The 17,500-nt window shown below is 44.3% G+C and overlaps 1 protein-coding gene across 1 annotated transcript in view; it reads right to left on the bottom strand.

Moving 5' to 3' along the window:
- The window catches only part of LOC310867126 (ras-associated and pleckstrin homology domains-containing protein 1-like), a 34,365-nt gene that overhangs the window by 9,911 nt on the left and 6,954 nt on the right, over nt 1-17,500 (bottom strand). The window contains 9 exon segments of the mRNA XM_083776946.1: nt 1,352-1,426; nt 3,661-3,738; nt 5,941-6,015; nt 6,788-6,940; nt 8,870-9,010; nt 9,111-9,233; nt 9,776-9,864; nt 10,755-10,866; nt 11,823-11,942. Coding sequence (XP_083633072.1) covers nt 1,352-1,426; nt 3,661-3,738; nt 5,941-6,015; nt 6,788-6,940; nt 8,870-9,010; nt 9,111-9,233; nt 9,776-9,864; nt 10,755-10,866; nt 11,823-11,942 — 966 coding nt within the window.

The following is a 17,500-nucleotide window of genomic DNA, read 5'->3' on the forward strand; positions in this document are numbered from 1 at the left end:
CTGTTTCAACCAATGAAATCGCAAGTACTCTGTTGAAGTATCAATACTGGAAATACTCAAATACAGTCAAAATACCTCAACAGTGGACAGACAGACAGACAGACAGACAGACAGACAGACAGACAGACAGACAGACAGACAGACAGACAGACAGACAGACAGACAGACAGACAGACAGACAGACAGACAGACAGACAGACAGACAGACAGACAGACAGACAGACAGACAGACAGACGTGAAATGTTAATGAAATATTCAATCAGTGTGTGATTGTATTATGTCAGTCTGACTGAGTCACTGACTGACTGAAGAGACTCTTTCTCTGTCCGCTGCATGTGCGCTATGCTGCGCTGCGGAGAAGAAAAATAACTGCAACGTTCAAACTGTTTAACGTGTGATAATTTAGGCTGATTTGGGGTCAGGTTGGTGTTGCAGGGACATGAACGGTTGTGTTACTTGTGTGATGATTATGCTGGTTTAGGATCAGCAGCGCAAGACGTACCACGCGAGGACAAGCCCCCGTCCTGGCTTGCCTTGCGCTGATTTGAATGAATGAAATCACCGGCGTGCAATTTTACTTCAAATCACGGATCCCAACAACAGTATTGACCTTAAACGAGGTTAAAGCAAACTAGCAACGCTCAAAGCAAATTAATATAAGGAGGTTAAAGCAACCATGGCAAGTTAACTACAATTTAGGCATTTAGCAGACGCTCTCAATCCAGAGCGACTTACATTAAGCAAGAACAAAAAGCACGGCAAGAGCTCAAGTGGTGAAACTGCTTCTTTTGGGCTCATTTTCATAGACCTGGTCGCTTGTTTCACTAACGGAATCTGGCAACCCCGGAGCCTCTGCATCCCGCAACAAAACAAAACAAAACACCCATAGCATTTGTTTGCAATTGGTACGGGAGTTGAGAGTTGAGATTGAGAATATGGTATCTAGTTCAAACTGTAGTCGGCACTGAAACATGACGAGCAGACTACAGATCCACTTTATCATTACGACACGGATAGCGGCGGCTATAGAGGGTATGAACGTGACATCATCATCGAACCCGGAAGTTATGCGGGAACACCTACTGAGTGACAAAAAACTACTTTCTGGCCTTGACAGCCCAAACATCCAAACAGAAAAGTCCTATTTTGCATGTTGCTTTGACACTCGATTTGCCACTCGATGTGCCATTCACTTTAAGCATGTGCATAACCTCTATACCGAGGGTCGCCAGCCGACCGAACATGTTCGGCTCTTCATCAGCGGGTTCCGAACTTCCGACGCGTCGGCAAGGCGATATGGACGCTGTGAGTCTGTCTGTCTGTCTGTCTGTCTGTAGAGAGTTGTCTTACCTGTCTGACCGTCTGTCTCTCGTCCACCATCATGGTCTTGGAGCTCTCATCAGACAGATGGACACGGATCACCAACTACACGCACGCACGCACACACACACACACACACACACACACACACACACACACACACACACACACACACACACACACACACACACACACACACACACACACACACACACACACACACACACCACACACACACACCACACACACACACACACACACACACACACACACACACACACACACACACACACACACACACACACACACACACACACACACACACACACAAAGGAGATGCATACAAGGACACAAATATTATAGGCGCTTTAAGAGTTACACTTACAAAATCATGGCATGTGTTTCCATGGTTCAACAGACATGTCACTCAGTCAGTACTCTATCTATGGGTATAAGTAACAGCGTCTCCGCACTGCCAACTATAGCCTTTCTGCCTCCTTTTTTGGCATCCCGAGTTGTGGGTATAATGCCCTAGTTGTTGAAACCCTCTAACAACCAGTCTCTGGGTATAATGCCCTAGGCTGCCAAATATACGAACAAATAGTCTGCACCTATTAGCCCAGCTCTGAGATGGTATTTAGAAGTGGTTGGTATTTAATGACATTGGTCATAAAGGCTTCCTCTAGGCTAGGGTCAACAGTATCTCTATTACAGACACTTCTCTGGATTCTTTATCAACCACATCAACATCTGCTGTATTATAGCTGTCAACGATGTAAAGAGGTCTGGGTTATTATCACAGAGTTGGAATGACACATGAAGAGTCTGCCTGTGCTGCAGGAGGTTGCACGATGACAGGCTCTGAGTCAAATCTGGTCACATATGTTTAGTTTATTCATTCATTCATTCGGTTGGTTTTAATTCGTTTTTAGTGTGGATTTGGTAGGTTTTATTCGTTTTTTACAGATGAAACCACATAAAGTAAAACTAAGGGCATTGTGTGTATAATTCAGCCTTTGTCAAGTCCCGCCCGTGGTTGTGCCCCTCTTAGCACCCATTGGTTGCCGCTTCGTGGTTGGACAAAAATATTTTCTCTCCATCCACTACCATTGAAATAAGGTGTCCCAGGGACCCCCATGGGTACCTGAGGGAGTTCCAGGGGGTCCCCAGCTAAATGATAGTTTGGAACCAAATGGACCATTATGGGGCTGTAACTCTGAGAGTGTACAAATGGAGCCAAATGGACCAGTCAGGGTCCATTTGGCTCCATTTGTACACTCTTGAGTCCCAGAGTTACAGAGTACTCAGAGATAGAAATGACATTTAATAGGGGTCCGTAGACTATAATGCATGTCAAACTGGGGGGTCCTTGAAATTAAACGGGTTGAGAATCACTGCTAGAGCCTTAAAAATCTTCTCTTACGGTCCTTGACATGAAAAAGAACCACTGCATTAGGGCGAGGTCGCGTCTCGCCCTCAGGCGTCTTACTGGTCTCAGTTGGTTTTGTGAACAACACAATACAGTTTCAGTTACTATGTGAGTTTAACGTAGTTGAAAATGCATCCCGTTTGGATGTATCTCTCTGTCAGACTGGATAATGGAGGGAAATGGAAATGAGTGGCAGGAGAGGTCAAGAGCTCTCTCTCTCTCTCTCTCAAATCCAGGTCAGTTAATAATCCACCAACTGGATGTGGGCTTAAATTGAGATGGCTCTCTCTCTCTATCTGTGTGTATGTGTGTGTGTGTGTGTGTGTGTGTGTGTGTGTGTGTGTGTGTGTGTGTGTGTGTGTGTGTGTGTGTGTGTGTGTTTTTTACTGGGTTAGTTGTACAATGTATAGAAACAGCTGCAGTCAATACACAGAGAAAGAGAGAAAGAAAGAGAGAGAGAGAGAGAGAGAGAGAGAGAGAGAGAGAGAGAGAGAGAGAGATACTGTAGATACATATACATCCATGTTTAACATCGCCAGGTTAGCCATGGATGCTTAAGAGATATTCCACTATCAAACCTGTCTGGGGTCATTTTATCGTATCCTCAGGCTGCTGTGTTTCACCAGATCGAGACACTTTTGTTCAACCATGTTAGATGCATGTAAAACACCCCTTCCCCTTGGTTCTGGTGTCTGATATTGTCCTAATAATTATGTGAGGGGGCTGGTTTTCATTTTAGCTTTTTATTTTGTTATAATTATTGTATCCCCACCCCCCTCCTCCAAATTAAAACACGTCATAATTGTATATGATAGTGTTATAACATTGTTCCTTATCTGTTGACCTCGAGTGCGTGTGTGTGTGTGTGTGTGCGTGCATGCGTGTGTGTGTGCGACTGTGCGTATCTTACCTTCTTAATTTGAGCTTCTTTGATTTTCTCCAACGCTACTCTGATCTTCTCTGCCTTTAACTTGGCAGCCTGTTCCTCCTGTGTGCGCACACACACACACACACACACACACACACACACACACACACACACACACACACACACACACACACACACACACACACACACACACACACACACACACACACACACACACACACACACACACACACACACACACACACACACACAGAAATATTAGTTCTAATCGTGCAGTCGTTAATATTCCGCTGTGGTGCTAAATCATGTTTTTTTTTTTGATTTGGATAAAATCATATAATGGAAGTCAATTGAGGATGTGGACACATCTCAACTTGTTCATACTTTTTGGTGTTTTAAGCATTATGTTACACTTTAGCTATTGAAAAATAGCAGATCTACAAGCTCATAGCTCATAGTGCGGCACTTGCTTGTAGGTCTGCTATTTTTGAAAATAATCGTGAAAATGTGGCGCAAATCTTTGAACATATATTCTTTCAGCGCAACATTTTCATATTTTCAGATGGGGGTCGGCGGCCAATTACATATATTTTTTGGGGTCCTTGACATGAAATTGTTTGAGAACCACTGATATAGAAACATGAGGTATTTCAGAAGACTCTCAGGATTAATAATTTGACAGGCCTAAATGGTTTAAAGTTAACACTGGAAATCACAGTGTGACAACACTAACGTTGTGTAGAATTGGGTCTTCACATTTATCAGTAGTAGTTTTAATTAGACTTTTAAAGAACTCGTACCTGACTCTTCCAACAGCTGTTCATGTTGGCTATGATGTTTTATAACAATAATAATTATTATTATTATACTATGTATTCCAATAACAATAATGATAAAATGTGCTCTCTGTCGGGTGGAAACCTCATATGTCCAAAACGTTGTTCATGATTCGACTTAAAAAGAAATCCACAAGCTCGTTCTGTAGCTCGTTGATGCTTTTGTGTGATCCAGTAGAGTTTAGAGTCAGTGTAGTGTGATCCAGTAGCGTTTAGAGTCAGTGTAGTGTGATCCAGTAGAGTTTAGAGTCAGTGTAGTGTGATCCAGTAGCGTTTAGAGTCAGTGTAGTGTGATCCAGTAGCGTTTAGAGTCAGTGTAGTGTGATCCAGTAGAGTTTAGAGTCAGTGTAGTGTGTTCCAGTAGGTTTAAGGTGATCCAGTAGAGTTTAGAGTCAGTGTAGTGTGTTCCAGTAGGTTTAAGGTGATCCAGTAGAGTTTAGAGTCAGTGTAGTGTGTTCCAGTAGGTTTAAGGTGATCCAGTAGTAGGTTTAGGGTCAGTCTAGTGTGATCCAGCACACAGAGAAAATATTCAAATCTGGAGATGAGAGCTGTACAGCACGACGCATGTTTACATGAAATTAAATTAAGAATAAAACTCCAGCGAGTCAGCATGTTCAGATTTGACAATTCGCCAGAGATCAAAGCATCTGCTAGAGATCAAAGCATCCGGTAAGAGATCAAAGCATCCGATATAGATCAAAGCATCCGCTATAGAGATCAAAGCGATGTGAACAAATGGTTCATGAATAGCAAGCAGTTCGTCGACTGAATGTCAGAAAACATTATTTCACAGTGTGAATGATTGGCAGCACAACATACCGACCAGCCACCCCCTCCCTCCCCCTCCCTCTCCCCCTCCCCCTCCCCCTCTCTCTCTCTCTCTCTCTCTCATACAATGACTATCCTGTGTGTGAATGTGATTGGATGAGCCTTCTGCGTGCATGAGGGAGGGGATCACTCGCACGCACGCACGCACGCACACATCTAATGACCGGGCTGCACACACACTTCCGTTAAAAAAGTCACAATACTGGCCCGGACGGTTAGCTCAACCGTCTGGGCACCTAGGCTGCTGAGCCAGCCTGAAGGTGTGCCGCGGGTTCGACTCCCGATCCCGACGGCCTTTGCTGCGTGTCTTCCCCCATCTCTCTACCCATTTCCTGTCAATCTACTTTCAACCTATCAATAAAGGCAGAAAAAGCCCAAAAAGTATATCTTAAAAAAAAAGAGAATAATAACTACAAGCAGCTAAATGACAGGGTCAAGCCCAAGACGAAAAAATCTAAAATCAAATAAAACTACGCAATATACCCAATGTGCTATATAAACATTGATGAATGACATTATTTGACAAGTAATACATATAAATCACACTTGTGACTTGTGTGAAGTGAGGGGCGCTCTTATTATATAACTGAGCGTCAAAGAGTGACTCTGAGGTTTTGGGTATAAGACACAATCTTACCTTGGTCAGGAGGTGAGACGGCTTCCCGGCCATGTTCTTGAGAATCAGAGAAGTCTCCTTGTCCAGATAGACATGCTGATCGCAGACAGACAGACAGACAGACAGACAGACAGACAGACAGACAGACAAAATTAAAACCAAACCTGGTCTCAAACTTTCCCAGTTTCACAAAAAAGCCCTACATTAGCCATGGGTTCCAGCCTGCTTCGCTGCGTTCCGTGATTTATTTTGACACAGACTGGTATTTCATAACGTCACCTGTTACGTAGCCACGTTGTTGCTGATACGTCATCAGCCAGCGCCTCTCTGTAAATGCTTTTCTCACTGTTGAAAAGGGTTGAAAACCCACTGGTCTAAACCAAGTCTACACACAAGACCACCAAGGCTTGTGAAAATACTAACGTATTACTTTTGGAATATTGTAACTAACATTTCTTACTGGAAAATTGAAAAAACTAGCCCTTACCCGTTGTGAGACGGGAGCAGTACCCCCTTTGTGGCCGCGGGGGGTACTGCACCCTGGGTGCGTTTTCGCTTTTTTAATTCACTACAAAATTCATTATTAATCATTAATGTGTCAAATCGAAGAAAGGGCTTCGTTAAGACCTCCATATTATTATGTTCAATGCCTGTGTGAGGAGTGATTGGTGCAGGCAGTGAGGAGCTACGGCAGTCACAGTGACAGACAGACACACACTCAGACATTGACTGAATTATATATGTAATATAATTATATAATTATGATGATATAACTTTTTTTTACGTTAAGTTACTTACTTTCCAACATTGCACACACACACACACACACACACACACACACACACACACACACAGTATTTCGGTGTACCTCTGTGGTAGCCTGTCCCTGATTGGCTGCATCAGGAGGGGGCGTGGCCGACAGCACGCTGTCCAATGATTCCATGGAGGAGGCGGAGTTAACACCGACCCCCGGTGCTGAGGTCATGGAGGAGCGTGATGATGATTGGACGATGGAACGCACCTGATGTCCACACGCACGCACACACACACACACACACACACACACACACACACACACACACACACACACACACACACACACACACACACACACACACACACACACACACACACACACACACACACACACACACACACACACACACACACACACACACACACACACACACACACACACACACACACACACACACACACACACACACACACATTTAACATCTTTATTTGTATTCACATTTTACAAAAAAAATCTTGAACACAAACAATAGTGGATGCGCAAACTTGAGAAAACTCTACAACAAGTGCTTCAGATACAGATCACGGGTACAGAAACCATCGCCTTCTCCATATATGGCGACTGCCAATTATTGCAGACACTGAACAGAATTTTGCCGATGCCTTAGCTCTCGGCTTGGGCATGCCTGCAATCTGCAGGCCCCTCACGACTGATTTGTGGACATTACCGAGGCTTCCAAATATGAACACAAGTAGTTTACATCTGTAGCCAAGCTGTATAATAGCATCCTTAAGACGCTGGTACTTAAGCACCTTGGTAAGGAATGCCTGTTCCAGACTGTGGTCAAATGTACATGCCACTTCCAAAATGGTCACTTCTCTACTGTCCTCATCAACAACAACAATATCTGGTGTATTAGCTGTGACATCTGAAAAAGCATAATTTTCATTATTGTGCATGAACATGGCAGTTGAGACACGTGAGTGCTTATACATTTTGGCAGATGATGAAACATAATTATGAACTTATGTCCTTAGCTAATAGGTCAACAACACACACACACACACACACACACACACACACACACACACTTAATCATCCGAAGAGTATGTTTTTTGTTTGATTCAATACTAATTAACACATTCCATGCTAGCCCACTAGTGGGGAGTGTTGTGCAGGTGCCAGGGAAAAAAGGAAAAAATAAAAGGATAAATAAGTGTGCGCGCATCCGCGTGCACATTGCGCGCGCATCATCTCGCATGTTGCAGCATTGGTATATTTTAATGTACTAGTCCTTACCCATTCTGAATATATGAACAGCAAAAAGAAACAGTGCGTGTGTTCACGTTAACATGCCTTGTTAGTTGTTTTCCCCGTGTGGGTGTGTTATGTGGAATTTCCCCGTGTCTGTTACGCGGAAAAGTGTGTCCCAGTATTAATCTGTGTCCGTGTGACCCGGAAGCCGTCCCAACATGCATTTCACTGGTGACCCGGAATTGGACAGACACACACAAAGCGATCGGTGAATTTACTAATGATAAACCCATTCTTGGTGACCTGTCGTCTTACATTTCCAACCAAATTTCGATTCGGTCAAAAACGGTCCAAACCTCAGGTCAAATTGAATGCTTGGCTACGGTGTGTAGTACCAGCATTCAAATCCGAGTCCAGACTGAAAATTGGCTTTGAAAATTCTAAAACCTTGAAAACAACTAAGCTATGAAGCTAACGCTGATGCTACCGCTAGGCACTGCTAACCCTCCATGCCTAATTAAACCCATTTTTGGGTTTTTCAGAAAACTGTCAGGATGTAGAAGACATTTTTAGAATCTGATCTCAGGTCAAAATGGGTTAATAACAACAGCTCTTATGGAGGATACACCACGTGGTTGGTCAGGGAGCCTTTCTTCTTCTTTGGTTTTTTTTTTTCATGCATTCTTCTGGCACCTGCAGCGCCATGTTTTGGCCTGGGGTGGTACTACTAACACACAGTGTTTTGATGAAATAAAACGCTATCGCTAACATTTTGACAGCGGTGATTGTGATAAAACACGGGTCCTCTTAGACCCACGTGGCACTCGGGTCCTCTCGGGAATTTTCGGAATGAGGGGGGGGTACGTGAAGAGCTCTAGCGTGCGTGTGTGTGTGTATGTGTGTGCATGTGTGTGCGCGAGTGTGTGTGCGTGCGCGCACCTCTTGCTCGGTCCCCACTGATCCGGTGCGTCGGTGTTGGCGGTGGGAGGGGGCGGGGCGTCGCATGGTGGCCGACCAATAGGCGGAGGAGCCGAGCGAGTGGGAGGAGCTTTGGGCTGCCTCGTCCATACTGAGAGACGCCTGGGAATGACACGGCCACTTTAATAATAATAATAATAATGAGAAGAATCACGCACACACACACACACACACACACACACACACACACACACACACACACCTTGTCCAGCTGAGCAGTGATGTCATCAAGGCTGTAGTTAGAAGCTAGTGGAGGTCGTGAGGTGGCGGCGCCCCCCGCTGGCTGAGGCTTGCTACTGCGGCCTGCCGGAGGCCTCTGGCCAACCTGAGCAACACACAAAACACCCTCCGTGAACTTTGACCTCCGACCCTGACATGTTTCACATTATTTTCATTATGAACCGTTCGTCTGCCACACGGTGGCAGCAGCAAAAGCAAAGGCGTTTTCGCCGTATAAGGGAACTTATCTTACTTAGTTACTTTGTTACTTAGCGCACGTATCCTGGTGCTGGGGGGGGGACCCCTATGGGACGGGCACGCCTCCTGGTGCTGTGGGGTATGCCAGGCGTTGCCTGGCAACCCGGCCTAGTGTTAAAAGTGGATTTTCAGCTAAACAGTTTCATATTTTGACGTAAAGCTTTATCTAGGAGATATCTCGTAGTTGGCATACAAATAGTTAATCTGGCCCTGACTTATTTCGCGGCCAATTACATACAATCTTGGGGGTCCTTGACATGAAAACATTTGAGAACCACTGACATATAGAAACATAGGGGGGGGGGGGGTTTCAGAAAACTGTCAGGATTTAGAAGACATTTGTAGAACCGTCCTCAGGTTCTAAATGGGTTAAAGGTCAAAGGTCGTTACCTTGCTGGTGGAGCTGAGCTCCTGCTCGATGGAGGACAGGTCGTCCATCAGAGCGTCCAGGTCCACCTGGCCCTCCTGGTTCAATGCCTCTGGAACACACACACATAGACGCACGCACGCAGACACACACACACACACACACACACACACACACACACACGAAGACATTAGCGACACATAGAGGTACTTGTTTGTCTGTTTGTACTTGTAGAGGTACTTAGAGGTGTGTGTGCGTGCGCGTGTGTCAGAGCATGTGAGCGGAGCGGAGCGCGGAGCGAGCGAGGAGCGGAGCGAGGGGATTTTGACGTGAGCGCAGAGCGGGTTTTTAAATGTGTTAGATTGACTTCCGGAGCGAGAACTGTCCTCCGCTCCGAGCCGCTCCGAGCCGCTCGGAGCGAGAACTGTCCTCCGCTCCGAGCTATATATGCCCCGAGGGCTGTGCATAATTATCGTTTTTTTTTTATTGTGGTTCTGCTTCTGTCACTGGCGTTGAACTTGGTTGCGGCATGGTGCTCGCAGTGGTACATTAAAATAAATACCATACTTCGGTTGATACATTTGAACTGGGTCTGTTTTAATTATTCTATGATATTTTAAATAACGAAATCAAGCTAATTTACATCATGCTCCAAAAAAGACTGCATGTTGCTGCAACATGCGGTCTGAAACGAAGGCCTTCAGGTTTAATTAGCCAATTTCAGGAAAACAGCATTTTATTTTTCCCCCCGTCATTTCTTTCTGCTGAGCGGAGCGGGCATCTGTGCTGAGCGGAGCGGGCATCTGAGTGTAGCCTCGGAGCGAGCACGGAGCGGGGAGCGCTCCGTGCGTAAATGAAGGTGAGCGCTGAGCGAGCGGGGAGCGGCGTGGGGGAAGATGAACGTGAGCGCGGAGCGAGCGTAACAAAAGCCGTCGAGAGCGAAGAGCGGAATTATCGGCCGCTCCGCTCCGCTCACATGCTCTGGCGTGTGTGTGTTTTAACCATTTATATTGTAGACAGAGAAGCGGTAGGTCAAGGCGGCCATGTTGCTCTCCTGTCTGAGAGGGGCCTTCTGTTGGGGGCGTGGCTTGTCTGGACGACCGTCATCCAGACTCTACAGAGAGAGAGAGAGAGAGAGAGAGAGAGAGAGAGAATTATTATTTACCATTTTCAACATTTTTCATATTAACACTTATTTTCCCAGGTCCGTATACGTACCCCAACGTAGACTCTATATAATGGTTGATACCTACGGAAGCCTTTGACATTGGTCCGGTTCCCATAGCAACGCCCCACCGTTCCAACTATGGGATTGGAGAAATATTGACAGTGCAAAGTAGTGGAAGGGAGGATTTTCAAACCGTCATAACTCTGATTCTAGGAATCGGTGTCCTTGGTGGATTTTCTGCCATTCACATTTCGGATTTGCGGTGGTGTGTGTAACAAGAGTGTGTGGGGGCGGGGCATAATTTTTATCCCACGATTTTGTGACCCATTTTTCACACCTGTGTCAATTATCTAATGTGGTCCTGGGCTCTACACACCCTCCGCCAACCTAGTCCCCATATATGGGGGACATGGGGACAGCAACGGACTTGAACTCATGCTGAATTCCAAGTTGTGTCCAAGTTGCTCCTTTACACCTGACAGGGGGGGAGTTTCCCTGGTTGGACGTAGCGCGTGGAAGGAACACGTTATTCCAACCAGTTCCTTTCCCCTCCATCAGGCGCCCCGGCTGGCCAGGGGGAGGCAGTTTAGAGACCAGAATTACTGCATGTTTTTTGTGAGGGTACCTACCCTAGGGGACACGGGGATTACGCGGAGGAGGAAACACGCCGCCAGCGCCCACAGCGTCCCGAGCGGGAATTGAACCCAGGACCTTCTAACTCCGACTATTTAAAGTGAACGTGTATGCTGGCCCCTGGAGCTGGGGTTTATGCTAACAGCTAGCCGCAAGTAAAGAGTTAAGGTCCATTATTTATTCGGCATCAGAGCCACGGACCACCATTTCTATGATTTTTTTTCCCCAGACGCTGTGCGTGCGACGTGCGTGCGTGCATGCGTGCGCACCTGCGTCAATTTGTCCAGCTCTCCCAGCCACGCCCCAAACATCTTGTCCAGATCCTGATCATCTTCATCACTGTCCTGCTCCGCTCCTTGCTCCACCTCCTCATCAGACACCGGCTCCATCTGCAGGCCAGGAGGAGAACTGCATGTCACACACACTTTATCAACCCATGTAGACCCGAGGACGATTAAAAAAAAGTCTTCTGAATAGACAATATTATGAAATGTTTCTGTGTCTGTCGTTCTCAAACTATTTCATGTTAAGGACTCCCAAAAAAAGTTAGTAGGCCGCCGACCCCCATCTGAGTGAAAATATGTTGTTCCAGGGACCCCCCCCCCCCAGAAGTAAAGATTTGAGTTAAAAACGTTCGCTCACATTTTCACGCTTTGTCAAAAATAGCGGATCTACAAGCTCGTAACGCGGCACTCGGTGCCTCGCTATGAGCTTTGTAGATCTATTTTTCAATAGCTAAAGTATAACATAATGTTAAAAACACCACGGTTGGCAGAGGAATAATAATAATATAATAATTAATTTTATTTGTATTGCACTTTTCATTCACAGGGAATCCCAGAGTGCTACATGGTTAAATCACAATCACAGAAGGTTAAGAACAGGGTTATCAAAAAATAATCAAGTGAAAAATGGGTTGCAAAACCGTGGGATACAAATTTAAGTTAAAATAATAATAATAATAATAATAATACAATATATAGCTTATACAATCTGTATGGGGGAGAGAGAGAGAGAGAGAGAGAGAGAGGATCACGTCAGTGATCTCTACAGGTCAGACTGCAGTCTGTTAGCACCCTCTGGTGGCTAACAGATTGCACTGCAATGCAGAGCAGCAATATGAGGCAAGCAGGCCACAGACTATAAACTATAAATGATGCGCCATCATGCACACAGGGGTCACACAGGGTCCACACAGGGGTCACACAGGGGCGAACAAATAATTAGAAAGAAGAAAAAAAGCCAGAGTGTGTACACTGTGTACACTTTTTTCTTCTAATTATTTGTTCGGCCCAAAAATATTGTGTTTATTGTCATGATTTGTCAGGAGCCGAGGCTTAAAGGCCTTTAAATAAATACTTTCTGAAACGTCTGTGGGGAAGAAATTATGGAAAATTCTCTTCTGGTGCCCTCGTCGTTGTGAAAGGGGGGCGGGACTGTGACGCTCTTTGATTACTGTCACAATATAGAGCTATTTAAAGGTTTTATGACATTCATTTTAATTTCTTTTTCTTTTTTCTTTTAGGTTTTATCACCTCAATTACACCCAAAAAACCTGAACTTTGAACATTCAGTGGATTTTCTGTGGTCTGAAGTTTTCTTTGGGGTTTGGAAGCTTTTTGAGCTACAATGAAAACAGGCAAAACAGTAAAAACAGTGACATCTGCTGGCAAATCCCATTGACATATATGGGATTTGCAGGATCTTACATCACAAACTGCCGGCAAATCAGAGCACCTGTTTGAGCCAGAAAACCCCAGATCACAGAAAATCTACTGAATGTTAAAAGTTCATGTTTTTTGGGTGCAATTGAGATTAGAAAACCTAAAAAAAATAAGAACAATTCCAAAACCTTTTTTTAATGTCACAATCCCTTTAACACTGTTACTGAACACACACTCTATAGCAATGATTACTGTCACAATATAGAGCTATTTAACACTGTTACTGAACACACACTCTATATCAATGATTACTGTCACAATATAAAGCAATTTAACACTGTTACTGAACACACACACTCTAGCAATGATTACTGTCACAATATAGAGCTATTTAAAGGGAAAGTTCACCCTTTTTGCAAAAAAAGAAATATGTTAATTAGAACACTTTCTTGGGGGTCTGTATGTGTGCAATATGTGGTTTTAGATATTTTAGATTTTAGCAGTGAGCCCAGTGGCTCTGATGTCATGGACACTGGACTACATTGCTTTTAAGTGATCTTATATTTTTTGTTATTCATGTCCTCACTGTATTGCATTACTGCTTGTTTTTTAATGTCGTTGCCTTGCTTTTCTTTTATTCTCCATTGTTCTGTAAAGCACTTTGAGCTGCATTTGATGTCATGAAAGGTGCTATACAAATAAAGTTTTATTATTATTATTATTACATGTTGTCTCAGAAAGACAGCCCTCACCCTGTCCACAAGGAGGAGCAGTGCACCAAAGTATTATGGGAAATGTAGTCCAGGAAGGAAGTGAACCCAGTGTCCATGACATCAGAGACACTGCAGGGCTCACTGCTAAAATCTAAAATATCTATAAAACCACATAGTACACACATAAAGACCAAGACCCCCAGGAAAGTGTTCTAAATCTTCTAAACGTCATTAACATATATTTTTTGCAATACTCTATAGCAATGATTACTGTTACAATATAGAGCTATTTAACACTACTACTGAACACACCCTCTATAGCAATGATTACTGTCACAATATAGAGCTATTTAACACTGTTACTGAACACACTGTAGCAATGATTACTGTCAAAATATAGAGCTATTTAACACTGTTACTGAACACACTGTAGCAATGTGATTACTGTTACAATATAGAGCTATTTAACACTGCTACTGAACACACTAGTCTATAGCAATGATTACTGTCACAATATAGAGCTATTTAACACTGTTACTGAACACACACACTCTAGAAATGATTACTGTCACAATGTCGTAAGATGAATAGCAGTAATGTGTAGCATGTTGAGGTCTGGCCTGCCCTCCAGCACCACACCCAGGCATCCTGGCAGACTGACCCAGACGCAGAGCGCTATTCCTGGGGAGCTGCCCTGACGTCGCCCCCTCTCCCTCCCTGGAGGGAGATGGCCAGCCAACACACGCGCGCGCGCGCGTGCGCACACACACACACACACACACACACACACACACACACACACACACACACACACACACACACACACACACACACACACACACACACACACACACACACACACACACACACACACACACACACACACACACACACACACACACACACACACACACACACACACACACCAGGGAAGGGTGCTACAATTAGATCCCTGCGGTTCGCAAAGTCTGTCATTTGGACTGAGGGTTGCCTGCGTGCGTGTGTGCGTGCACTTGGCTTTGTGGTCCAAGATGTGGTTTGAGGAACACAGGGGAGCGATGAGTGAACTTTTGGGGTTCACTACATTTCTAGGAAGGGGGAAAAAAAGTATTCCAACCATGGTGACTGGGTGTTATCCCATTCTGGGCAGGAACGCCTTTTGGTGTTTTAAACAATATGAGCTTGTAGGTCTGCTATTTTTGAAAAATCGTGAAATGTGGCGCAAATCTTTGAATATATTCTTTCAGAATGAACATTTTAACTCAACTCTTTGCTTCTGGGGGGGTCCCTGGAACAATATATTCAGATGGGGGGTCGGCGGCCAATTACATATGATTCTGGGGGTCCTTGACATTGAGAACCACTGACATTTAAACATTTTTTTTTAGAATCATCCTCATGGTCTAGATAGGTTATTCAACAACGAACAGGTCTACAGGGAAACAGTCAGACTACGCATAGTATTATCATTACAGACAACGCATGTAGTATTAAACTTATTTAGACCTGACGTCGATTCTACTAAATGTCTTCTAAATCCTGACAGTTTTCTGAAAAACCCTATGTTTCTAATGTCAGTGCACATGGTTCTCAAACTATTTCATGTCAAGGAGTCCTTGACATGAAATAGTTTGAGAACCATCCTTTGGCAAGGACCCCTAAATATATTATGTAATTGACCTCCGACCCCATCTGAAAATATGTTGTTCTATAGGGAGCCCCCCAGAAGTTGGATTTGAGTTCAAAACGTTCGCTCTGAAAGAATATACTATATTCAAAGATTTGCGCCACATTTTCTTCAAAAATAGCAGCCCTACAAGCTCGTATAGGGCGGCACTCGGTACCGCACTATGAGCTTGTAGATCTGCTATTTTTCAAAAGCTAAAGTATAACATAATGCTTAAAACACCAAAGAGGGTTCCTGCCCCAAATGGGTTAACTTATTTAGACCTGAGGCCGAATAAAAATAAATAAAAAAAGGATTCTAAATCAGAGTTTTCTGGAAAAAAAAACAATGTTTCTATATCAGTGGTTCTCAAACTATTCCATGTCAAGGACACCAAGAATTATATGTAATTGGCCGCCAACCCCCATCTGAAAATATGTTGTTCCAGGGCCCCCCCGAAAGCCAAGGTTTCAGTTTAAAACGTTCCTTCATAATATATCATTATTTATGGCTAGAGTAAAAAAGAAAATGCATATAATTTTCCCTCGTTTTCTTCCCCAAATGCGAGCGCACGCACACACACGGACACGTGCACACGCACGGACACGTGCACACACACTCACACACACACACACACACACACACACACACACACACACACACACACACACACACACACACACACACACACACACACACACACACACACACACACACACACACACACACACACACACACACACACACACACACACAGATCTGACAAGCGTTACATCACTTCCCTCGAGACGATCCCAGAGAATGACATCATTTCCTATAGCCCCCCACCCACTCTCTCTATCACAGACAGACAGACAGACAGACAGACAGACAGACAGACTTTATCCAACACATCACACAATGCGTCCCTACTGTACATTGCCAGGAAACCAAACGTGTGTGTGATCACATTTTCCATACATCACACTGATTGGCTGAGATTGGCTTCCAAAGTCTGCAGGAGAGAGAGAGAGCTCCGTTTGGAAACAAAATGCCTCAAACCGTGAACATACATTTAACATTGATTTTACACAATATAAATCGGGGGTCCCAGAGATAGAAATGTCATTAAATGGGGGGGTCCGTAGCCTGTTGCATGTCAAACCGGGAGTGGTCCTTGAAATTAAACGGGTTGAGAATCACTGCTATAGGGCTGTGAAAATCTTCTCTCATGAGGGGGTTCCCTGGCATATCTTTTCAAATGGGGGGTCCGCGGGGCTAATGACTGAGGGTCCTAGACGTGAAAAGCTTGGGCACTATAGGGACCAGCTCAGTGGCCTTGTGGTTAGAGCAGCGCTTACTCAACCCGCGGCCCCGTGGGCCGCATGCGGACCAATGAACATATACGTGCCTCTTTTTGATACAGAGACAGTCATGGCGGCAGGAGAGGAGAAGAACCGATTTTGAGCCCCCATTTTTGGGGGTCCTTGACATGAAATAGTTTGAGAACCACGGATATGAAAGTTTTTCAGAAAACTGTCAGGATTTAAAACACAACATTTGTAGAATCGTTCCCAGGTCAAAATGGGTTAAGAAAACGCCATGACAATGAAGAGAAATCAAATGTTTGTTTTGAGGACTTATACAAACATTAGCACCCGTTGCTTAAACAAACACTATGTTGTAATTGATGTTGTAAGATGATAAGAGCGCCCCTCACTTCACCCGGGTGTGATTTTTTAAATCCAAAATGAGTTAATAGCACAGGCAGACTCTTCACATACTAGAGCATGTCTAAAATACTGTAAGTGTCATAGCTGAAATCGACATGTAAATATGAAATACATTCTTAAACATGTAGCTAGGTGTAATGATAGAGTGAGAAGTGAACCTTTCAAGCCTGTTTTCTCAACTCGCTGTTTTCT

The sequence above is a fragment of the Protomyctophum parallelum genome (genome assembly GCF_964188405.1).
Source record: "Protomyctophum parallelum genome assembly, chromosome: 11".
NCBI classification, from domain to species: domain Eukaryota; kingdom Metazoa; phylum Chordata; class Actinopteri; order Myctophiformes; family Myctophidae; genus Protomyctophum; species Protomyctophum parallelum.